Here is a 25,133-nt window from a genome sequence, read left to right on the forward strand (position 1 = left end):
TTTTCCACCGGGGACTCCACAGCTCAGTTTACTCATCGTGAGGACTAATATTCAGCTATTGGAAACAGTAGGCCTTCTTTGGCTCTGGAGGATCTTTTATAACCGTCATCATAACCCTGATCATGTAATTGGGTCGACGTAATTTTAAAAAACAATTCCAGCTTGATCTTGAAGGAGACAACCAACAGAAAGGGTTTGGATTTACCAGACAGTTAAGGTGATAATGAAATAGATGGTGCTTTACCCATATTGAACATCAAGTATGTGTGCTCATTAAAAATACATAATACAGACAGATTGTATAAAACGTTTCTAAACAGGAAATAATCTGCTCAAAATTCACCTGTTTTACACAAACTTCCTGCAGCTATTATGTTCACTATTTGGGTTAATGTAATGTTTTGAATATAATATGAAATATCCATAAAATAGAACTCAGTCAGTGGTCTTCAGTTTACTCAATCATAGAATAGGGGTCCCTTAAGGAAGAAGGCTGGGAACCAATGATCTAAGGTACATGGTAAACGGTATGATTCCTATATTCAGGGGATTATACACTATAAAACATACCTATGAATATACTATATTCTACATCTGCCCATAAATCCTCCCAAATGTTGCACACTGCACCTTTAACCTATGTATGTGTTTTTATGGATGGCACTAAACTTTACAGTAGTCCTAATTCAAGGAAAACACAACATAAGCATAATATAGGCATTAAGAGTCTCTTATATAATCTTATTAATTATATCAATTAGTAGCACAGTAGTAATAATACAAGATGCACAAATAGTGTAATATACTAAATAGTAGCCATCTTATGTTCAGCCTTGCGCCTACATACTCTCAGTGTATCCTGTGACTGATGGAGTAAAATCACACGACTAGACCCCCAGAGACCCCCTCCTCCTCCTCCTCTTCCTCCTCCTCCCCTCCACCCGGTGATCGGCATTGATACAGCAGCGCCGGTAGGGGCGGGGCAGCACTGCAGCAGTGCGCCTCTCGAGCTGTCGGTCTCCGGTAATGTTCCATAGGATACACACGCCCCTCTCCGCCCCTGCCGCGAGACAGGTGGTTGGACTGTATGCCTTCATCCTCGAGCGCTCCCTCTTAGAATAAAAATAACAAATAAAAAAAAATCTGTTGACAGCAGGGACGGGTCGGTTGGCGCGAGCGCGTCCCCGATGGACTTCCAGCGTGTGACCTCCGCGATCACCGGGCGGATAGCGGGAGAGGGGGGCAGCAACCGGAACGCACGAGGAGAGCCCCGCCGATCTACTACCAAATGTTTCCCAGCGAATTGCTCGAGCTGCTGTTTACGGGAGGGGGTCTGGCGACAGACGAATGAGATGCACGAGTAAAAAGTTGACACGATTCTGGTGGGGAATTTGCATCTGAGAGGCGGCAGGATCATTTCTGACTATCCTCCGGTCTGGAAAGTTCCCTTGGGGGGGTTCATTATGGCTTCAGGCGCCGGTAAGGCTGCACAGCCCCCCGGGCCGGGCTCCGCCGTTAACGGGACTGCGGCAGAGTTCGCGAACATCGAGCAGGAGCTGTACGACTACCAGATGCACAGCAAGATGTGCAAGAAGATCGCTCAGCTCACCAAGGTAAGAGCTGCCGGTGGCACCGGGAGAGGCGCGCTGCCGGACGCGCTGTCACTGAATGTGTCAGGCTGATTGGATAATCTGATGGCTGCCTCACTATCTGCCATCGCACTGAAACATAATTACATACTGAGAGGGCGACCTGTAATTATATGGTGATAGATGCCATATTATAGGGACACCAACAGCAAACATGTCAGTGCTGATAGGAAATATACAATTGATGCATAGCAGATTAAACATAGGAAATAAGACATAAGTATAGAGTAAAATAATTTATATTATATGTATATTTATATAAACTCATTCGTGTTTAAACAGCATTATAGATGAGCGCTGTGCTACAAATCATCATTACCTCTCTTGGGATAGTGATTGGGAAACTTGGATCAGGGTTCATTCGTCTTCGTGACTGACACAGTAATCAGACATGAGAGATTTAGGTGTAGGCTGCAGATCTCCAGCAATTTGACAGCCAAGGCTATCGGGGGAGCAGTGTATTTATTAGTTCGTTTATGGATTATCTTCGCCATGCATTGATTTACAATTTAGACGGTTAAATGTCAAAAACAAAAAAAAGAACTGAACATCTCATAGCAAAGATTGCAGAGCCCAAAATGATGTTTCTTTGTCTGACCAAGAGGTATCAATTAACAGTAATGTGGATCAGATAAAAGCAGCAAAAATATGCTGTAACCAGCAATAATTAATCACACTTTTGTCCTGGTTATTTCAACATATCTTGCTGTGTATCTACCTCCATATGCATGCTCACTTATCAGTGTGCATGCAGGGATGCATGACAGCTGCAGCAGCAGTAGCTGCTTCTGCTGTTCATACAGTAAATGTTGCTATAAAGGGATTCTCCCTCTCTGGTGCACAATAATGCTTACAGAGGCAGGGCATGACCCATCGCTTGTTGAGCTATGACAATTACTGATGACTGTGCAGTTCCCATCTTCCTTTATGGGTTCACCTCTGTTCAGCCTGTAGGTGTGTGTGTGTGTGTGTGTGTGTGTGTGTGTGTGTGTGTGCCAGGTACATGTGTGCAATGCAGGCTTGGTGCAGTTGTAGCTGTGTGTGTTGTTTAGAAAGCTTCTTCTCCATACACACAGGCACTCACAAACAAAGATGACACAGATGAGGGGTCAGCACTTCTGTCGGCGCTTGTTAGAGGAATTTGCCTGCCTAGTCCTTCTACCTCTCATGCCACGATGCCCCTCTGCTCCTTCCACCCTCACGAAAAAGAAGCCTGGACTTGTTTCTCTAACTCAAAACTTTATGCAAGCCCCCTGTCAGCCTGCTTTAGCTCTTTGATGACCACAGTAAATAAACCCGAGACCCAGAGCGCTTATGAAATATAAGAATCATCAAATCCGATATTTGGTGTAAGCATTTTTTCTGAGCTTTGGGTTGCTGGGCATGTGACACATGGTTTATTTGAGTGTTTGGGGCGGGGTGTGGAGAGGATAGGAAGCGGGAAATGGGTCAGCTGTGGTAACCTTATATATTTAATAACCCCTGCTGTCTGTGTGCATGGAGGCTAGCACACAAACACACACACACACAAACACACACATAGGCACTCGTACTTAACACACCTCCTCACGTCGGTGGCCCTCACTGCTCCACTCACCCATCCGTACTTATGCTTGACTTACACCACAGCTCCCTTCCCCCTCCCTCCTCTTCCTCTGCCAGTGAGAGTGGTCCGTCCTGGTTGAATGGGTCCTGCTTAATATAAACCAGTAGCACATCGGAGTGTGTGTTTACATGGCGGAACAGGCCAATGGGAAGACGGCGAGAGCTGACCAGGCCAGCTGTTGTGAATGTTCACATAAGCTTGTGCGTGAACTGACATGCACACATGAATACAGAGAAGAGAGTAGTGTCTTTACGTGACTCACAGAGATCAACAGTAGCATATTAACGTGTGTGTTTGTGTGCACATATACACACCCACACTTTTGATTGGCAGCTCTAATTCTGTCTATGTGATTTCCTGTACTTATCTAGCTTACACTGTCACAATGTTCCCTGCTTTGTAATCCAGCACACCCGGTACCCTCTTTGATATGTGTGGAGGTATGTGTGTGTGTGTGTGTGTGTGTGTGTGTGTGTGTGTGTGTGTGTGTGGGAAGGGGGCTGATGTAAGAGAAAGTGTGTGCATGCTTGCTTGTCTCTTTGCCTAACCTCTCCTCTGTGCACCAACCATTCACTCTACATCTCACTCCTGTTTCAACAGCCTTGTCTCAGCTCTTCTTTACACTGTAGACAGAATATTAATTTTGTGCTTTGCTGACTATGAAGTTATTGTCAATAAGCACGGGCACTGGCTTGTGAGGCTACATGAATAACATTATCGACTGGCAGGATCAATACGGGGATCTTGAGACAGGATTTACAGTAGCAAGAGGCTCTCTCCACTCTCCGACCGAGCTGCCATGCCTAACGTCTTAGGAATTTACACCCTAAAAGCTGAATTGAAGTGTGACACCTCATTGAACTGGAATTTTAAAATAAAGGTTTCACAATTTTCATCATGGGTTTTAAACACCATAAAGGCTTTTGTTACGATGTTTAATATTTTTTCATAACCATAAGTGGTGCAAAAACAGACAATCAGCTGCTAAATATAATCATTGATGTTATTTTTTCTCATAAACTTTGTATGTTTGACAGAAGCCAACTTCAGCATAGTGATTTATGCTAACTTTAGAGCGAGCCCATTTTACTGTAGGTTGCAGATAAATGCTAAAACTTAAGAAGACAAGTAAAGCAGAGTAGTAAAGTCAGTGAACTGATTTTATCATGATTTGCTAACTTGAGCTAACAATAGCCACCGTAACCTACTTATCATAACCAAACCCAGTCAGACTGTTAGATTTTATTTGTAGGAGTAAAAATTTGTAATTTACTTGTATTCTTAGCCAGGGCTAACTTGTCAGGACTTTGAACTGATCATTTTATCTTCCCACACAATTTTTTTTAAATGATTTTCAGAGGTCTGAAGAGGTAAAACCATCAAACTTTTTTTTAAAGTAAAGATTTGAAAGAAAATCTAAAATTTATGAAGCAGATTTTTTCCCCTTTCTATCTTGTATGTCATAGCAACCCCCAGGCGCACAGCAAAATTAGTAAGTTTATGCATACTCAATATTCATTTTCATGGTTTACAGTCACTTAGTTCAAATTAAGGAGAATCTTAATGCTATGGCATGCAATAATATATTAGATAATAATGTAACAATATTGGGCCGGACCTCTCATCTTAAAAAATGTCAGTTTCCCATTGGGCAAAACCAGGTTAAAAAAGAAATGTTTTTCAAAGTCTGGCCTGCATTGAGCCCTGACCTTGACCCCCTCCAACACCGTAGGGATGAACTGGCCTTATTGCCCAACATGAGTGCCCGACCTCACTGACGCTCTTGTGGCTGAATGGGAGCAAATTTCTGCAGCCAAGTAACAACCTGTGGAAACCCTTTCCAGAAGGGTGGAAGCTGCGTAACTGTGGTTGGGTAGTGTATGTTGTAACCCCTTAAGGTGTCCCGACTTCCAGGTGTGGGAACCACTCAACAAATTTTAGGAGAACCCATGCTTCATCTTCCTCTTGCCTGCCATATCTTCCTCTTTTACTCCTCGCACACATTTTAAAACCGGCCATTGAGAATGGCCAAGAACAGCATGCACGCAAACTCCCCCTTAAGAGCCTGCCCTCAGTTCAGAGTCCCCTTCGTTCCTCTGAGTCATGAGTTATAGTTTGCGAGCCAAAGATCATACACGATGACGTGATTGAATAGCCAGCACCACAAACTGTCCCAAGTGTTTGATTGACAGAGCGGTGAGTTTGCCACATCAGTCATCAATATTCATATCGGAATTATAAGAAATACATCATAGATTAATAGAGACAGACAATGTTGAGACCAAGTAAGTGTGTGTGCAAGAGAGTTGATGACACACACACACACACACACACACACACACACACACACACACACAAGACACAGACACAGAGGGAATGTCCGGCAGGGCTGTGCCAGCTGTGTACTGCAGACAGAGAGGCGTCTGGGTAAAATATGAGCCTATATGTGTCCCCTGCATACACCCATGCACATGCACACACACAAACACACACACACACCTCTGCAAGTGGGTAAGTGAGACATCAGGGTCAGTAGGAGCAGATGATGACACTGTAGACATAGCGTAGAGGGTAAAGTGAATAGTGGGGCGAAACAGACCATATTTCAGGTGTTAGTCACAGTCTATATTGGGAAGAGGGGGAGAGAGACTCCACACATGCTGGCGGGCAGGAGGATCACTGCATGAAGCTGCAATGCCTGGACTGTATTAACTCACAGGAATTTGTTTACAGTAAATACACACAGTTTGTCAGTGTTGCTGTTTAACCTCTATTATTTGTGTTTGGGGATTATTGTGTTTCCATGTCAGTCGGTGTCAGTTTAATATTTGTTATCATACAGCTGCCAGCTCTAAATATTGGCTCCATAATGTCTGTGTTTGTGGACCAGTATTGGTGTCAGTTTTCCTGCTGTGATGTAACCCTGTTAAATGAATATGGAGGAAACAACCCCACTGAGTGAATTATCTGAATCCATGAGGATGTAAACTGTGACCAGGTCAGCTCAAATGAAACAAATTAGTTATTTTGCCCAAAGATAAGACTAAAGATGGTAAAGAAAGGAACATTGAGATAGACTATAATATAATATAATATAAATATATATTTAAATCCTATCAGTCATGTAAAATAAAAATAAAATGGTGAATAATCAAAATATAGTCCATAAGTAACATTTTTCTACTCAATATGTGCTTACAAATCAAATAAGGAGGCTTATAGGCCAATTTCAATCTTTTCTTGTCAAAATAGGAAAAAAGTATTACTTAGTCTACAATGAAATCTTTCAGTGTCAGCTTAAACTCAGCAATGACTAGCTGTTTCTGCTTTAAATTATTCTGCAGTCAGTTCAAAAATAAGGGAAACGCTAGACAAAAGCACTTTTTCGTCAATCGCTTCACCTGAGGGAGAGAAAACCTTAAAACCAGACTTTTCACCTACTGGGGAAAAAAATCAATCAGAAGAAAAGCCCCGAATGGTCTTTTTAAAATATGCTAATTATGTACAAATAATTCAAAACTGAACTTTTAATGAACAAAAAATCTGCAATTTCTGGGGCATGTAGACTTTAAAAAGCACATCAGCATGAGATATGACCATAATCAAGTGTCGGTCGAGTTGAGTGATGACCTTTCCCCTAAATGGAGGACAGGATACATTTATAAACAAGCAAAATGTTTACAAAATTCACATCTTTAGGGCAGACATGTGATTGTTAAATCTTTCCTCGCTTTTTGTTGGCGCCCTCAAGGTGATTTATTCTCTGAACATGAAGAATGAGGAGCAGGAGGCGGCCCTACAGGCCTTGAGTCACGCCCACCACGAGGAGCTGCACCGCATCCTGATGGAGACGTGTCATGAAGGGGAGGGGTCAGGGCTGAGGACTCGCCTCCTTGAGCTGCAGGACTCTCTGGATGAGCAGCAGAGAGTTGGAGCCCAGGTGTGTGTGTGTGTGTCTGTGTGTGTGTGCGTGTGTGTGTGTGTGTGTGCTCTTACCCTCCTGATCACGAGATAAACTGACCTCATTCAAGGGCACGTTGTATTGCTGCAATTCAATGTGTAAACTCCCAGTGGGAGCAGCAAATACAACTCGCCCCTCGTGTGACCTACAACAGTCAACCTCGTTAAGATAGCTAGTTACTTTACCCAAGTCTTCATGCCTAATTTAAATGCTCAGCGCCGCAACAAAACATCCACATGAATCATAAATACCCGCATGACTTTCTTGCGAGTTCTATGCATCTTAACGACTAAAGAGATAAAATATTTATATGGACTTTAAACTTTTATTTTGAAATGTGTCGCCACATCTGTCTGATTTGGTTGTCATCTGCCATATGTTTCCTGTCTTAGCTGTTGGACATTTTTTTGCTCAGGAGCATGTTACACAGTGTAAACACCTACCAGCAAATACATCCCTACACGAAAGCCATTTTACAGCTTACAGCTTACAGCTATTTTAGGTTGGTACGAAAGGGCTACAACATGATGAATATATCGTTAGTAAGAGGAATACATCATCTGAATTGGAGCAGACTAGTGCCATAGTGCCACTGATGCAAATATTATGAGAATGCAATAAACATAAAACTAGACTGTGGTGTTGAACATAGTTTCAGCTTATGCTGTGTCCACAGAAAGTAGTGTTTCTTAATAGCAAAGCTGTAACATAGGTCCAGTCAACAGTTTAACCATAATTTAGTCTGGATTCATGTTACAACATAACATAATATAACCACTGAATCTGTTTTTATTTTGCAGCAAGTGGCCATGGTTTAAGCAACAATACACTGAGTTGTCCAGATAAAGAAGGTAGTAGACTTGATCGAGTAAATGTAGATAATGCTTTGTGTCATGGGTTGTGATTTCTGAATCGGTGCACTTCTAATTAAAAGTTAAACTTTCAGAGTCTTGTTGTCATTGTTAAAAAAATCTGACTGAATAACGAATATCCTCTTGAGATTAAATGGATCTACTCTTGCAAGGAAATTCATATTTTCCCTATAATTACCTAAACACATATTTCCTTCGAGGAAACTCCCCACAAACCTATTAAGAGATTACAGACCTACAAAATAAACCCATCCATGTCTTTTATTTTCACCTCACTGCATCTTATAACTTACTTATGAATCTGGTCATTTTTGTGACAAGCTGAATAAAGGTCTAGAATTTGGAAAAGGCTGGTAATGATGTTTTGCCACATACTAGTGTAGTATTGTTTGAATGTCACAACACTGTAGTTAATTGCCTTGCCTTTTTCATATGTTAATTTACAATTATTGATCTCAACACGACATTGGAGATAAAATGGTACAGGATATATGCAGTATGAATGTGCCACCACCAAAATACAGTACATGAACTGTAGGTATGTATGTATGTTGATGTAAATTGGGCAGTTCTGAAGGAAACTAAGGATGTATACTCAGTGGTCAGTGACTTTATATGTAAGTGTACTGTGTTACATGCTATCCTCTGTGCCTTCAGGTGCAGGCTGACTTTGAGTGCTTCCGCATCCAAGCAGAGGAGAGGGAGCGTGAAACTGAGGCCGAGCTGAGAAAAGAGTTTGAGGAGAGGCTGCAGGCTGCAGAGGAAGAGCTCCAGGAGGCCAAGGCCCAGATCAGTGATGCCCAGGAGGAGAACCTGCGGTTGAGCAAAGAACTGGAGAATGCCGGGGAGCAGATCCAGGAACTGGATGCCAAATGTGAGGCACTCCGGAAAGCAGCTGATGAGGAGAAACAGAACAAAGAGGAGCAGAGACAGAGAGAAGATGAGGAGAAAAAGAAAGAGGAGGAGGAAAGAGAAACAGAAGAGCAGGAGGACCTTGAAAGGGTAAAAGCACTCTTAGATGAGGTGGAGGCACTGAAGGAGGAGAGGGGTCGAGCAGAGGAGGAGAAGAGGCGAGCTGTGAAAGAGGAAAGGGAGGAATGGGAGCAGAAGATGAATGATCTGAACGAGGAGAAAGAGGAAATGAGGAAGAGGATGGAGGCAGAGTGGAGGGAGGAGCGGCAGAGGTGGGAGGAGAGGGAAGAGGAGGAGAAGAAAGGAATGCACAGCGCTCTGCGAGAAAGAGTGAAGAGGGCTGAGGCAGAGGTGGAAAGTCACCTGGAGAGGTTGGCTGAGAGCAAGAGAAACACAGTCAAGCTGCAAGAGCGAATGCAGGTACACACAACACACAGAGACACACACACACACACATAATCCTTTCAGTCATGCTACAATTAGCATGCAATGCTGTGAAAAGGGAGGTGAAAGGAAATTGAAATGTTGCAGCTTCCTGTCTCTGATGCACCCAGCTAATGATTGTGTTGATGGGAAAGGAGGGAGCGAGGTGGAAGCAGAAATGGAGAGACGAGAAGGGGGGGGATCTTGCATGTCTAACCACAGGCTGCCCTCCCTGAGTGCTATTCCCACTGCCAACTATCTGCTAATGAGTAGTTTGAGCAGGATAGATTCGCTGCACCACCACCATTACCACCTCGTGGATGAGCATTAAGAAGCCCTATGAGAGCTGGCACAGAGCTGACATAAGCCCTCACAGCAGACCATTAAAGGCTCACAGCTGGGCGAGATAGCTCCCTGACTCACCACATTTCATCCCATTTTCTTTTATATCGTCCTCCCTGTCTCTCTGACTTGTGTTCTCTCTCTCCTTCCTCCTTATCTGTGTCAAATTTGCTCTCTCCCTCATCTTTTCATCTTTTTTTTGTAAATTCCCCTGTGCCCTTTGTCAACACACAACACTCCTCTGCATCTGCCCTCCTTACTCCAAAACGCCAAAACTCCTTCCCTCCAGGACCTGGAGGAGGAGCTGGAGCTGGATCGAAGGCGTGTCTCCGAGGCAGAGGGCGTGGCTAAACGGGCGGAGGAGGAGCTTACAGTCGCCAAGGAGAGGCTGTTGCTGCAGGAAGATGAGCTGCAGAGCAGAGCAGGTAGTCGTCCAGTCTGCCTGTCTTCTCACCTGTCTGCTGGAGAAATGCTCACATCTGTGAAAATCAGCTGAGCACAGCACATTTCCATTATTCATTCTGACTCAGCGTTAATTAAGTTTTCATCTCACACCGTTATAATATATACAGAAAATGCAACAAACACACATTATTCATCTTCCACAAAGGCAAACAGTTTCATCAAAGTGTCATCATACCCAGTCAGCAAAAACGCCCCGAATTTTATTTATTGCATGAAAATGATTTTTGTTTTAGGCGCTTCCATTATTCACTATCTGTCAACTGTAAGTCTATTCTGCTTCTATTATGCATAATCAGTCAATACATGCACATTTGGGTGTGTGCATGCTTGTGTTCAAGTTGGTGTTTTTGCTGGTGTTTATTTGGCGTGTGTTCTTTTGTGTGTGTGTGTGTGTGTGTGTGTGTGTGTCAGAAGAGTTGTTGAATCGCGGAGGCTGTGAGGTGTGTGTGTGCACTGAAGTCGAGGAACTGAGGAGCCAGGTGAGCCGCCTGCAGAGTAGGAATAGAGAGCTGGAGCTACAGAGCAGCGGCCGAAACAGTGACCACGCCCGGCAGATACGCCAGGTAAACACACACAAAATGAAAGTTACAAGTACATATAGGTAGGAATTAGGTAGAATTGAGTGCAATCCAACTGTTCAACTGCCACAAACTCTACTTTTATGATGTCTATAATATCTATTCTCTTCCAGTAAATTGCATAAGATTGTGGCCACTGAGTGTAAGTTATGTGTGTTCATAGCATGCTGAGGCCCTGTCCAGTCTGCGTTCTGAGATGGTGAGAGCCCAGACAGAAGAGCTGCGCCGCATCCAAAAACACGCAGATGACGAGAGGGACAAGCTGCAGAAGGAGATAGAGAAAGAGAGAGAAAACCTACAGAAGGAAAGAGAACAAGAAAAGGATCAGTTTGAGAAGGACAGAAACAGACTGCGCAGAGAGAGAGAGGAGGAGAAGGAAGCGCTGCACAAAGAGGCAGAGGAAATCAAAGAACGTCTGAGGAGAGAAAAGGAAGAAGAGGTCGATCGGCAACGGAAGGAGCTGGAAGTCGAGAGGGTTCGTGTCCGTTCGCAGTTGGACAAGAGCATTGAACAGGTCGAGGTGGAGAGAGCCAACGTGCAGCAGCAGCTGGAAGAGGAGAAGAAGAGATTGGTGGAGAAGGCTGAGGAGGACAGGAAACGGCTGAAGGAGCAGGTCCGGAAGGCGATAGAGGAGGTGATGAGGAGGCATGCAGCTGAACTTCACAGCGTCCAAGAAGCTCTGATCTCCGAGAAAAAGACAAACCAAGAGGTCAGCATCAGCAGTGGTATAACTAGTGACCACTACTAGAAATAGCGAGGCACAAATCGGTGAAGTACTGCACATATAAGACACAAGCATTGAAACGTGCACACAAGATTACTGGGAGAATGTGTTAACACGCATTTAATATTTTTCACTGTCATTTTGGATATTTCTTCTCTTCTTTTGTATTTGTCGGAACATTTAGACTGAGCATTAAGCGTTAAGAGGACAGGCTCTGTAGTGAAAGAGGATACAGTTTTTCCATAACGTACTCATCTGAATTTAAAAATAGCCTGCTGTTCAGCTGTGGCAGCCAGCTCATATAGGTTTAATTATTTTATTTTCAGTCTCAGTCAGACTGGATTGGATTTAATTATTTTGGATATGACGACGGACCGTTATGAGAAATTTCCCCTTTCATCCCATCACACAGCTGCAACAGCAATACTTTCCCTGCTTCGAGTCTGTGTGATGCACATGTGTCCTCAGAAACTATGTTAAGCAAACACAGACATCAGGATTCTCCAGCTGAGATCTATCTTGGTAAATCCATGAAGCTGATAAAGGTTGTTTTTGTTTGTATAAAGTTTAGGAAATAAGGCTACTGCAGTAACTAGGTTATTAAATTGTGTCGGACGCTCTTTTACTCAGACAGGAGTTGCCCACTTAGTCTAAAAGAGTTGTTTCCAACATTTCAGGCTTGTGACCATTAAAATTGACCCCCTACTTCTGACCCGATGTCAGCAGCTGCATATGTCATAGATAATGGCAGGGAAACTGAGAAATATTGACCATAAAACTGCATCATGCATTATTTGAACTAAAACTAATTACCTTAAGTTTTGATCTCTTGCAAAAACGCAGACTTCTGTGACTTTATCTTCATCTTTCGCTTTGTCTCAATGTGTTCCTTTTGGTGGCTTAACCCTGGGAATGTGTCATCTCTAATAACATGTAATGCAGATGTTTTTTGCCCCAAATACAGAGACAGACATTATGTAGAAAGCTCCAAGTAGTAGTTAGCTGGTTTGTTTTGATTTGCTGGTGTTAGGTGCAGTGGACAGTGAAGGTCCAGCCGGTACACATTAAATGCACTGCGTTGTAACCCTGGCATTACGACGTGACCCCAAGTTATTTTTCAACCAAACTCTAAATTTACTTATATTTGGTGCTTAATTTTAGAGCCTGGTCATAGATTTATAACCAGGTCGACCGTAAGATAAATTTTATCCAGTTTCATTTGAATGTTTTTCGAGGGCTGAAGAGATGAAATATTATACAATCATTTATAATAAAAAAGCAAAGATCACAAGAATGTCTTAAAAAATCTAAACTATTCTGTGTAGCATACATTTCTTGTCTGATCTGCTGTCCTGTTAATCGCCCTGAGGGGTCCCCACCCCACTAGTTGGGAACCACTGGTCTAAAAGAGCATGTTTAATGAATACTTCTGAACTAAGTGTAAATGTAGAAATATAAAGAGATTTTATCACATAATTGCCTGCCCTTTGAGCCTTCTTATAATGTGCACTTCGTCGTGATTAATTATTAATTAGGCTTAGTAATAGCGAGATGATAGTATGGTTGGGTTAAAGGCCTAAAAAGGAGATAAGTCGTTAATGTAATAATGGTTTTGATGAGGGTGAATTTTCTTGGAAGGTGTGTGCTCATTTGGAAGAACAGAGGAGGACCAACGAGGAGCTACGCAGCAGACTGGAGAAGGAAAGGGAGGAGCTGAGGACAAAACTGAGAGATGCTACCAATGAGGTCAGAGGTCAAATTACACTAGCGGAGTGTGTATTTTTTTACCAGAAAAAATTATTTATAATATCAGTTATTACACTTGTAATATGTGAAGTGAAAAGTCTCTGCGCTCCTAGATCTGTAGGCTGGAGTCACTGATCCAACAGCAAGACAAGAAAGAAAAGGTAGGCCCTGAAGCTGCATCCTCATGTGGACCACAGTGCTCTCGTCTGGAGGAAGAGCTTCACCAGACTCGGAGTCGATTGGCTCGGACACAGGAGGAGGCAGAGAGGCAGCGGGACCGGCAGCAGAGAGAGATTGCGTCCCTGAGAGCTGACAAACACCGGCTGGAGGAGAAGGTCCTGGAACAGAGCCGACTGAACACGGAGAGGAGCCTCCTAGACCAGGGCCAGCGGCACACTGAGGACCGGATCAGGTAGCAGAATAAACACCAACCTGCCAGAACTGCTTAGGCTCTAAATTACAAAGTCTTGACTCTTGCTTTGTAAACACCCCCTGCCCTCCACTGGGGAAGATCAAAGCTGAGCTGAGCTACCGCATCTTTTTCCTCTCTTCAATGCGAGGCTTAAATGAGCTTTATTGACATGTAATGTGTTTCACCAGAACAAAACATGCCAAGAAATTAACTGCAGCAATAAAAACGACACATTGTGATACAAACAATACATTTAACTGTGTCAGTACATCAAAATTAAATTAAATCAATATGACAATTAAAATAAACATTAGTCCTAATGGTTTTCAGAAATCCAATTGGTCTGTCATGTCTCTTGTAGTGATTCTACATATCTAACAGCTTCTTTTTCATTATATATTGACTATGATTACTGTATACACACACTGAAAATAAGTGTGTTTAATCACCCTAAAATGGCAGTTTAAATGACATGACATCATTATTGCTGCATGAGGGTACTTTCCTATTCTGAGGTCTTTTCTAAGCAAAGGCACACATTTACAAAACCTGTTAGCTAAAAATGTACAGCTTTCTGCTCCAGTAATACAACCAGAGAATTCCTAATCTCTTAATATGGACGTTTATGAAATACAGTTATTAAGAGACGTGAGAAATAATCAGGTTACTACCACGTCTACTAAACCTAAAACATTGAATAATAGTCCTCTTATAATAGGCTAGAAGCACAAGCAAACAAGACGCTATAAAATGAGTACACAGAGGAGAGCAGCGAGAGGAAATAAATCGTAATTTTGCATCTAGGTTAACTACTGCCTCACTTCTTGTTCTGTTGCATGCTTCCAGGGCAGAGTGCGAGGATCGTCTCAGAGCAGAGTTCAGGATAGAGATGAATGCTGCTGTTGCTGAGAGCGAACAGAGATGGCAGAGCAGGGAGCAGGAGCTCCAGACCCAGATATCTGAGCTGCAGAATGAACTGAGCGAGCTGCAGTCACAGGTGAGTCTCCTTCTCAAACCACCAGGAACCATCTGTCTTCAGTATTTTCACTAAAGGTATCTGATTGTTGCCTGACAAAGAGAGATGAACTACTCACTTTCTGAAGCTACTTTTGTTGGTTAACTGCAGCTAGCGATTCATTTCCTCGCTTGATTTTGTCAGTTGGCCAATTTTTCTGAATAATGTCAGAAAATAGTGAAATATACCGAAGAGTATGTCTTTGAGATGCTTGTCTTGACCAACTAACAGTCCAAAACACAAATATATTCAGACTGAAACTATTGTGGATCAGAGATGGCTCTCCACCTTTATCTGCCTTCCAAATGACATTTACTGTGTCACATTTAATTTGGGTTATATGATTACGTCTAACTGAACTCCATGCATTAAGGTCGGCTTATGGTAAATACATTTGTATAATGACCTCTGTGACTCTGATGGAGCAGGTCTGAGAAAATAACCCGGATGATGTTACCCGGGTGTCTCAGCTTTGGTCTGGAGACTAAACATTCTTTGGAGAAAGCCTGCGTCATAAACTGGGATGTGGAGTTTGAAAGATGTGGTTGTTTACCAGGCAGGAAGGCTGTAACGAAACACAGCATTATGTAGGATCCTGCGATTCTTCAATTTGACCATTCCCCAACAAGTGCAATACTAAATCACTGGAGTATTCTTTTAATTAGTTCCATAAGCCTGTTGTGAGAGCACAAGGAAGTGTTTTATTTATTTATTTTAAGAAAGCTGTCTGAGTCTGCAAATTCTTAAACAAAAGCCACTTCTCCATTTAATTCAACGGTTGCTGCAAATCCATCATCTCAGGATTACTTTTACTGTATACAGAGCACTTGAAATCCTTTGCTCACAATTTCTCGCCAATGCAGGCGGAGAAAAAGAAGGCGGGCCCAGGAGACGATAGCCATGGCAACCCCGAAATTGACAGGCTGAGGAAAGAGGTCCAAGACACCAAGGAGATAAACAAGAAACTGAGGGAGCTGCTCCAGGTATTTTTCAAAAAATCGTATGTACTCTCGTTTGTAGGTTTACTCTGTGATGAATAATTAAGCAGCTTTGATGATAGTGCTGCTGCAGTGAAGTACTCATGCATTTATCCCCAGTTACGTACAGTACATCTGTAGTGTAAAGACTGGCTTGTGCAGCTATTGTAAAAGGACGACATGTGTGTTAATGTTGTCGGAGGAACCCCAAACCCAGTCTTCAGCTGAGGAGAGACACAGTCACGCCATGGCTCTGCAGGCGTTAGAGAGACAGGCGAAAGAAGATGTGCTGTCTGAGAGGAACAGACTACAGACGATGCACCACCTGGAGCTAGGTATCACACACGAACACAAACATTCAGGCTAAGCATTTGTAAAAGCACATGCAGACAGTGACACGTTCTGTATAACACACACATACACACACACACACACACACACACACACACACACACACACACACACAGCGATACACACATTGAGATTATAAATTCAACAGTGAAGTTGCTATTGCCATGGATACACTTCACCATGGCAACAGCAGAAGGGTACCTGTAACAGTGGGCCAAATTGATTTTGTTTTTTGTATGTGGTTCTGTGTGTGTGTGTGTGTGTGTGTGTGTGTGTGTGTGTGTGTGTGTGTGTGTGTTTGTGTGTGTGTGTGGGTGCTATCAGATAAGCAGCGTGCAGAGTTGACCCAGCAGCACACAGAGTGGAGCAGACAGATGACCCAGAGACATATGCAGCAGATAGAAGACCTACAGGCTCAACTACAGGCACACACACAGATGATGGCTCTGCAACAGGTAACACACACACAGACACACACACACACACCCACACACACACACACACACACACACACACACACACACACACACACACACACACACACACACACACACACACACTTGGTCCAGTGGGATGAGCGTGCACAAGGAGACACACAGAAACACACACCTCTCAGTCTCTTTGTTTGTGTGTGTTATGGCTCGTCTTTCACTTATATAATCGCTCTTTTACAGACACACAAACCAAGCAAAAAAAAAGTGTGTATGTATGTATAAATATATATAACTATGTATATATATATATAGTTATAGGTAATTTTTTTTTACACTGATCAGCCATAACATTATGACCACTGACTGGTCATTACCGTGTACAGCCAAACTAACCATTTTAAAAACTGAATCTTAGAATGAATGCAGATATTTATAATGTGTATCTACTGTATGCATGCCGTGTGTGTGTGTGTGTGTGTGTGTGTGTGTGTGTGTGTGTGTGTGTGTGTGTGTGTGTGTGTGTGTTGTGTGTGTGTGTTTAGGATCTGAAGCAGCAGAACCAGTATCAGGTGTTTGAGCGACAGCTGGATGAGAGTCGCTGTGCCATGCTGGAGCTGCAAAGAGAAAATGCAGCACTTAAAAAGCAATTAAAGGAAAGGTAAGTATGGAAGTGGGCACATGTACATCACTGATATCCTTCAGGGCTGCCACTATTATTGTTTTCATTATCAGTTAATTGGCTGATAATCTTTCTAGATTAAATTGATTAAAAATCATCACAGTTTCCTTAAGCTCAAAGGAACGTACCTCAGTTTAATTGTTTCATGCATACTAATCAATTAATCAATTTATCTTTTGATCTCTAATATCCTTGGAGTCAGGACACAAACCAATAACTAACCACTAAGTTGTATACCAAATTAGAAGCAGTAGGGTAATAATAATAATAATAATAATAATGGTCCCACATTTTCAGTTCACTAAGAAGATCAATAACTCTCTCATGTCTGTACGGTAAATGAAACTACAACCAGCATCCAGTTAGCTTAGCTTAGCACAAAGACTAGAAATAGAGGGAAACTTCTAGCGGGGCTCTGTCCAAAGGTGACAATATAAAGTAATATAACGTGTTAATTAGTGAGCTTTACAGATGCTGTCAAGTATATTATTGAACGTTGCACACACTCACAGTCTTTATAGGTTAAGCTAACTGTCTTCTGGCTGTAGCTTAATTTAACACACAGACACGAGGGTGGAAAACATTATTTCATGTGTGAAAATTGGCTAAATTTGATTTAATTTCCACATTGTTGTATTCTTATGCCTGTTTACTACTAATGTGTATTTATTGACAAAAGATGTTGGAGTGAAGAAACCGTGTTCTGTTCAAATATATCTAAAATATTTTACACATCGGGGTTAAAAATATTTCATAATGTCACTGCAGTCGGCTGTTTGACAGAAAATATATATAATATTAATAATATTTGAGCTTTATCATTTGCTGGTCTATATTAGAATATCTAAATTAGCTCTGATATTTCCATTAGTGATGATTCAGCCAGTTACAGGATAATTTATGTCCAATAGATAGACTTTATTGATCCCACACTGGGGGAATTCACTTGTTACAGCAGCTCCAGATATAACATAGCGGATAAGAAAAAAAGAAATACACATTAAATAACAAAATAAAATAGAAAAATACAAGATATCAAGAAAACATTTTTAATTATGGTTGGATGTACACATATATTAAATAATTGTATACAGATGTGATTTAAGTTAAAATTGAATATGGCACAGGTTACAGAAGGAGGTACTGGCACATAATTGACATCATTTCCATCTTGCTGTTGTATCTGCTGTCCCTTCCCAGGTCAGTACAGGCGAATCCTGAAACAGAAGAGAAAGAAGAGGAAATCGTAGATCTGCAGAAGAAGAGAGACGCCCAGCTGGAAGAAGAAGCACAACGTCTGAAGGAGGAAGTGGAGAAACTGAGGGTGGAGATGGAGAAACTGGAGGAGTCGCAGAAACACTGGGAGGAGAGGAAAGAGGAAGATGTAAAAGAAGAGGAGGTGGACGAGGAGAAGAAGAAGGAGCGGGAGGAGGAGAAGAGGAGAGAGGAGGTGGAGGAGATCAAGAGGGAGCACAAGAGGGAGATGCAGAGTTTGGTGTCTGAATACAGCAGCGCCCAGACGCACCTGCAGGCTCGCATAGTGGCCTTGGAGAACGAGTGAGTAGAGGACAGACAAGGGGACACAGAAATTTGAAATAAATATACGGGACAGGTATGAGAGAAAAGTTGTGTGTTTGTGTATATGATTTAACTGCAGGCTGCGTGAGCGAGAGGAGCGGTGCAGGAGGAGGGAGCCTCGATGTGATGACCAGCAGTTGGGGAGACTTCAGGAGAGATTGAGCGAGAGAGACCAGCTCATTAAACGATTAGTGGTGAGAGCTACGGACTTCACTTGTTTACCTCTTCAGATCGCTCACGTTGATCCTAACCAAGTACAATAACTATAACTTGTAACTTACTATAACTATAACAACAACGACAGTGGCTGTTGATACCGTTGAGATCACTTTTAAAGCGATTTGATGAATGATAATGTGGTATACAACTTGTTAGACGCTTATATATAACGTCATTTTAAGCTGCAAATTACACATAATAATTTTACCTGAGACATACTGCCCAACCTGCTTTAGTGCCGATAGGGACTCTGAAGTTTGGTCCTTGTATCCAAGCTGCCGACAAGCACAGTGTGTGCTTCAGGCCACTGTTTACACAAAGTTATTGTTCATCAGTGTGGATGCTCACACCATTATAGTTATTGTTATAGTTAATGTTCTTGTTGTAGTTTATTCTGGTGATATTTTATATTGTTCTTATTGTCAGACAAAAAGACCAGTGGGGAACTGAAGTAATGTCTGTTATAGTCTGATATAGCTTATTCCTCTGTGCCATAGAGCTCCACTTCAGTGAGCAACACTGTTGCACTGAAATGTTCCTACATTATGATAAACGTGGGCACTGTTCTTTATTTAGAGATGATCCCACATATATATGGTCCTGCTGCTGAAAATGCTCACGATAGAACCAAAACTGTGGCTAAAAAAAGTCGCCAACAAATGCTCCTGTTTGATTTATGCCCACTCAGAAGTGTCCAGCATTTTTGGGAGTTAGGGGTTGTTTTTTTCAAGAATGAAACTATATATTTGTGACCTGTTTTTAAGAAAGTCACATATTAAGTAGGAACATATGGGCTTGGTGCTGATCACCACAGCCCCTTGTTTGTACAATGTGCTGTGTATCCCAAGCAACTAGTATCCTTCCAGTTAAGCCGTATAACAGTACAACAGGGCATTAAGTACACCGTGAACTGTCTCTGGTAATACTCTTAATGATATTTTGTTCCAAGATTTTTTTTTCTAAATGACTGAAGATCACAAGCCAGACAGTCATGATATTTGAGCTTGACGAAACAATCTTCACTTACAGTTCCACTTACTCACTTGTTGTGCAGCTTTCGACATATCTCACTGTTCCCATTAGCAGATTTAGTTTGCTCAATTGCTGCCAGGGAAACTATTTTAATATGAGTACTTCTATGCATGTAGGTCAGGTGTCCTGATGGCCTAGTGGTTAGGACCCATACCATTTAACTGCAATGTCCCCGGTTTGATTCCCTCCAGGGAATTGTGCTGTTGTAGCCTTTTCCCACCCTCATGTATCTAATCTGTTGCTATCCAATGAAGGCAAAATGTTCAGATATAGTGAAAAGCTACAGCACTAATGAGTAGGTGGACCCTGAGTTGAGATCAAACAAGAGTATTGAAACCTGCAAAACTGGGAATACAAGCTTCCCCCGATTCGAAAAACTGCTGAAGAATTCCAACAGTGGTCAGCTGTCATGGCGGAAAATGACCTGAAAGGTGGAATTTGAGTAATTATCGGAGCCAGTTAACATTGTTGTGAAACATAATGACTGAAATATAATGACTTTAACCACTCAAAACAAGATCAAATTGGAACAGTGTCTTCATTAACCATACATAGAGGAAAATTAAATTTTTTAAATTTGCCCTCTGCCAGAGTGCTGTGTCTACCATCTGTGTGGCACGAGGCAGCTCAGCAAACAAGTACACCCTCCAGACACAACGCTAATACAACAGCAACAACACTAACTGTGAATAAGGCCAATGAAAGTCCTTCTTCGTCCTCCTTCCCTCCAGGAAGAGAGGCATCAGCTGCAGCTCCACCCTCCTGTTGCTGGGGACAACAGCACCCTCAGGCGTCGTGACAGCAAGTCCCGCCCCGGGAGCGTCACGCCAACCATGAGGGTGAGTTTGTCTGTTCCGCTCAGGCACATAATGTATTCATCAAAAAAACGAGGCCTCCTTCCAGCCAGAAGTGCTCACTGGGCTGAAGCCAACTTCTCACTCGACAGATCACCAGTCTGTTGTGAAGACTCGGCCCCTCTGTGTCCACACTGCTTATAATTACATTACGTTTGGCCAGCAAAGACACAACCTTGAATGAACGGAGGAAAATGTGGTTCGTAAAAAATGCAAACAAGTCTAATGATGTAATCCTGGACCGTATGTTTGACTTGATTTGACTGGAATTTGATCTTAAAGTAATTTATTTATTTTATTTCACTTTATTTATTGGATTTTCGTATGTAGATATATAATCTGCAGATTTTATTTGAGCTACACTGAGAAAGACTCTCATTTCAAAACTGAAAGCATCTTAAATCATAATTGGAGTGCAGGATTCAGTGTGCATTAACTTGCCTACATTAATTTGTGGTGTCAGTTTAGTGTTCACAGACCATCTGGGCTGTTAATTCTAAGCATAATATTGAAGCATGTGCGCTGTATATGAAATTATACTTCACCCAAAATCTTTATCTTATCAAACATCCACCTTGTAGAGTTGAAAGATGGTTGTGGTTTATTTTTTGAATGGAAGCTTTGGTCAGTCTGGGTAACCCACTTCTCTGGAGACTATATAGAAATAGCCAGTGTCAACCTCGCTGATGGTTATGTAGGTCATATAGAGCATTGTTTTCCATATGGTGTCCAGGTGTGCTGTGGGATTTTGTGACAACTACGTCTGTGTACTGGCAAGAATCTGGGGATTACGTGTTGTAACACTATATAGAGGTTATGATTCAATATATTGCATCTTTTTAAAATTTTAGGTTAGTCATTGTATAAAGAACACATCACCATATTCAGGCATTCATTAGTTACATAAATGTTTTGTTTTTTAAAATCTTTTTATGCAACCAGCGGAATCTGCATTTGTTTTATGGCAGTCCAACATCGTAGCCCTCAGTTTACGTTTACAACACTAGTATCGAGTGTTTGGAGGTTTAAACACAAAATTTAATACAGTATTTTTGAGAATCGATCCAATTTCACAAAAAACTAATATTAAGATACTCAAGATATTTTATTTTGATATTTTCTTACATCCCTAGTGACAACCATACATTATTACAATATACAACTATACAAAAAGTTATGAATTCATTTTTAATTGACTTCTACTTCAAATTTTATTTGACATTAATACAAGTGTGACTTTGTGTGGCACAGAACGTTTGATATGAGGCATCAGTATTAAATTGAGACTGTTTAATAACTTTGTATGTTTGGAGACTTCTCTAGAATAATTTGTAACTGATGCTGATGAATTGAAGCTGACCACAGCTGTTCTTCATAAAGACGGTAAATACCAACATCTTACAGCCTAGAATGGGTGATTGTTTCATACTCATGATATAAAGTAGTTTGGGCAGAGTATCACTTTAAATCCAGACTCCCCAGTTTATCCCTCACTGGCACTCGGTTCAGCTCAGGCAAAATGACGTCAGCACGCTTCATATGAAATCAAATTTATCATGTCCTCTAAGTCATTTTCAGCAACCCTCAAATACATCACCAAGAATCTGTCAACATCATGGTTGCAGGCTGCACAGTTCTGGTTTACCTCCACACAGTAAATACTAAAGGCATGTTTTAGAACAACTACACTTTTCTTTTGATGAACTTCTTCCACTTTAACACCCAGGCATCGGCTACATCTATCACAGAGGACATTAAACATACTTCAAGGAGTTTTTAACTGGTTAACTGAAACAGTCTCAATTTAATACTGATGTCTCTATATGACCTGCAGCACTTAAGCACACCTGATCATTAGAAAGAACATTGGCTATTTCTATATAGTTATTACAGTACCTGCCACCCTGTGGGATTTGGTCAAAATTCCCTTGAAATCAATGAAACGAGGCGGTAAAAACACTCCTGTATCCTAACACCAACATAAACTAGTCTGCTTTTTACCAACAGAGGAAGCGGGTGGAGTCTCCTCCTCGTGTCACCAGCATCCCCAGCGCCGGTACTTACGACAGGAGCATCTTCCTACCCCACTCCTCCTCATCGTCTTCCTCCTCCTCCTCCGTCCATCAGCACTCTTCCTCAACCCTGCCCCACCAGTCCACCTCCCACCCTCAGACCTCCCCCCACTACTCCACCTCCTCCCTTCCACACAAACACACCTCCCTCTCCCTCAGCCAACAGTCCTCCCCTTCCGTCCCTCGCTCCACCAGATCCCGGGCCTCCTGCATCCCTCCCACCCCAGCACCCACCGCCCCGCTCCCTGTCTGCCCGTCGCCGCAGACGGGCATCCGCTACGTGTCGCCCTCCTGTCAGGAGCCACATGCACACCTGCAGGCCCAATCAATCAGGTATGCACATTTTATGATCTTGTTACAAATCTAAAAAAACGTTTTGGCAAACCTTGCCTTCTCCCGGATAAGATACCACAGTCAGCTGAAAACAAAAACATGTCCACGTTGTCAGGAAATCAACAAACACAAAATACAGGACAAAAGTCAAAATAGAGAACATCTTACACTCAAATTAGAGAAATAAACCACAAAATACTGTATGTATCCACACAAGTAATGCTTCATTTCATATTGAAATGTGATGATATTAAATTAATAAAGCAAAATGGATCACTGTTTCAATTAAGTTATGCATATATGTGAAACTGAGTGGAAAGCATTATTGTCATTTCTTGACATATCGGAGTGTGTACATATCAATCAAGCATTATTTGTGTAACTATATTTGTGGTAACGCTTTATTTTAATAGTACGCCTACAAATTAGAGATTAAATTTAGTATTTGTTAAATATCAACAGCTTATTAGTTAAGATTCAACTATTCAACTGATTAACTGATATTATACCACTGATTTAAAAAAAGTCAATGCATGTGTTTCTTCTGTTTTGTAGGGGTCCGTATCTGGAGCAGAGGGGGACAGAGGGGCTAAAACAGGAGTGGTTCACCAAATACTTCTCCTTCTGAGCACAAAAACACAAACATACACACACACACAGCAACTGCAAGTACATTTCCTCATATACAGTTCATTGCTTCTTATACACATCCGTTTGCTTCCTACACACACACACACACACACACACACACACACACACACACACACTAACCACATCGACAGACATATGGGCTCATCACCAGCAAGGCCATCTCAAACATTGCCTCAAAGCTCAACCAAAAAGTGCTTCTCAAACACATGCCTGACCTCTTCTCAGAACATAGGCCTGCCGGATCTTGTTTGTATAGTTTGGAATGTCTCCATATCTTTTTTTAAAGCAGTCTTCCTTTTTTTAAAATCCAACTTTTGCTCAAAATCTCATCACACGATTATTCCAGGCAAGTGTACATTTCTTAAAAATCAACAACCAAGTGTCTCTTCGAGTATGGAAGCATTCGACGTATTCAACCAAGATCCTCGTCAAAACGGACACACGCGACTCACCATACCAAAATGAAGCTTGTTTCAATGCAAAAATGTATGATAATCTTAACGGAGAAATTGAATAAAATATTTTGTTTTTGTAAGTGCTTCTTCTTTGTATACTGGTGGTGTAAGAAAAATAAAAAAAATCACATGCAAATTATATCACAGGTGTGAAATTATAAGTGGCACCTTGTCAAGGTGGGTGATACACATAAAACCCTCTAACACAGTAAATATACACACAATATATCACATTGTATATTTTATTAAGTAGTGAGTCAGAGACAGTCTATTAAAATAAACAGTAGGGAAGGTCTGTTTTTAATTCTGCAAAAGTCTGATGTTCATGTTTATAGATATTCGAGTTTAAAAAGCCTACTGACATATTGATCAAGTTATACCTCTCTTATTGGCCAACATACAATATACACCAATGTCGATCTGCTAAGCTAATATTTGTTGACATATTGCAGATTTATTGGTCATGCTCTGATTTCCACAACAGACCACAGCATGAACAGATTCACATATTTATATTGTATCATGAGGTATATATGAAAAGTTTCACATTTTAAGTTGCTTTGCAACATACAATAGCAACAAATTTAGAGAAATTATGTGGTTTATTTCATGAATTTAGTTTTATGCCTCCCCACCGGTGATAGTCGTGGTTAGAAAAATTATTTTTTTGGGTTGTCTGATGTCAAAGGTCAAGATCACTGTGACATCACTTAACAGTTTTTGGCTATAACATAAAACTGATTACAATATTTCAGTTAGTCGGACGATGAATTGGTGAATCCTTTGACTCAAA

At 41.6% G+C, this 25,133-nt stretch overlaps 1 protein-coding gene across 3 annotated transcripts; it reads left to right on the top strand.

Annotated features, from left to right (window-relative positions):
* The first annotated feature begins 953 nt into the window (after window positions 1-953).
* fam184b (family with sequence similarity 184 member B) lies at window positions 954-24,420 on the top strand. 3 transcript variants are annotated; one of them, XM_051386018.1, is made up of 18 exons: window positions 954-1,613; window positions 7,007-7,195; window positions 8,746-9,420; window positions 10,055-10,190; window positions 10,645-10,793; window positions 10,972-11,517; window positions 13,171-13,278; window positions 13,392-13,690; window positions 14,537-14,687; window positions 15,569-15,688; window positions 15,885-16,017; window positions 16,358-16,488; window positions 17,010-17,125; window positions 18,347-18,703; window positions 18,792-18,918; window positions 20,707-20,814; window positions 22,837-23,234; window positions 23,790-24,420. In XM_051386018.1, the coding sequence occupies exons 1-18, from the start codon at window positions 1,464-1,466 to the stop codon at window positions 23,860-23,862; spliced, it is 3,966 nt and encodes a 1,321-aa protein (XP_051241978.1). In that variant the 5' UTR covers window positions 954-1,463; the 3' UTR covers window positions 23,863-24,420. The 3 variants fall into 3 exon arrangements, with proteins under 3 accessions (XP_051241978.1, XP_051241977.1, XP_051241979.1); XM_051386017.1 differs by having other exon boundaries at window positions 955-1,613; window positions 10,642-10,793; XM_051386019.1 differs by having other exon boundaries at window positions 955-1,613; window positions 10,642-10,793; window positions 18,804-18,918.
* The last annotated feature ends 713 nt before the right edge of the window (window positions 24,421-25,133 follow it).

This window comes from Dicentrarchus labrax, unplaced genomic scaffold, assembly GCF_905237075.1.
Source record: "Dicentrarchus labrax unplaced genomic scaffold, dlabrax2021, whole genome shotgun sequence".
NCBI lineage: Eukaryota > Metazoa > Chordata > Actinopteri > Moronidae > Dicentrarchus > Dicentrarchus labrax.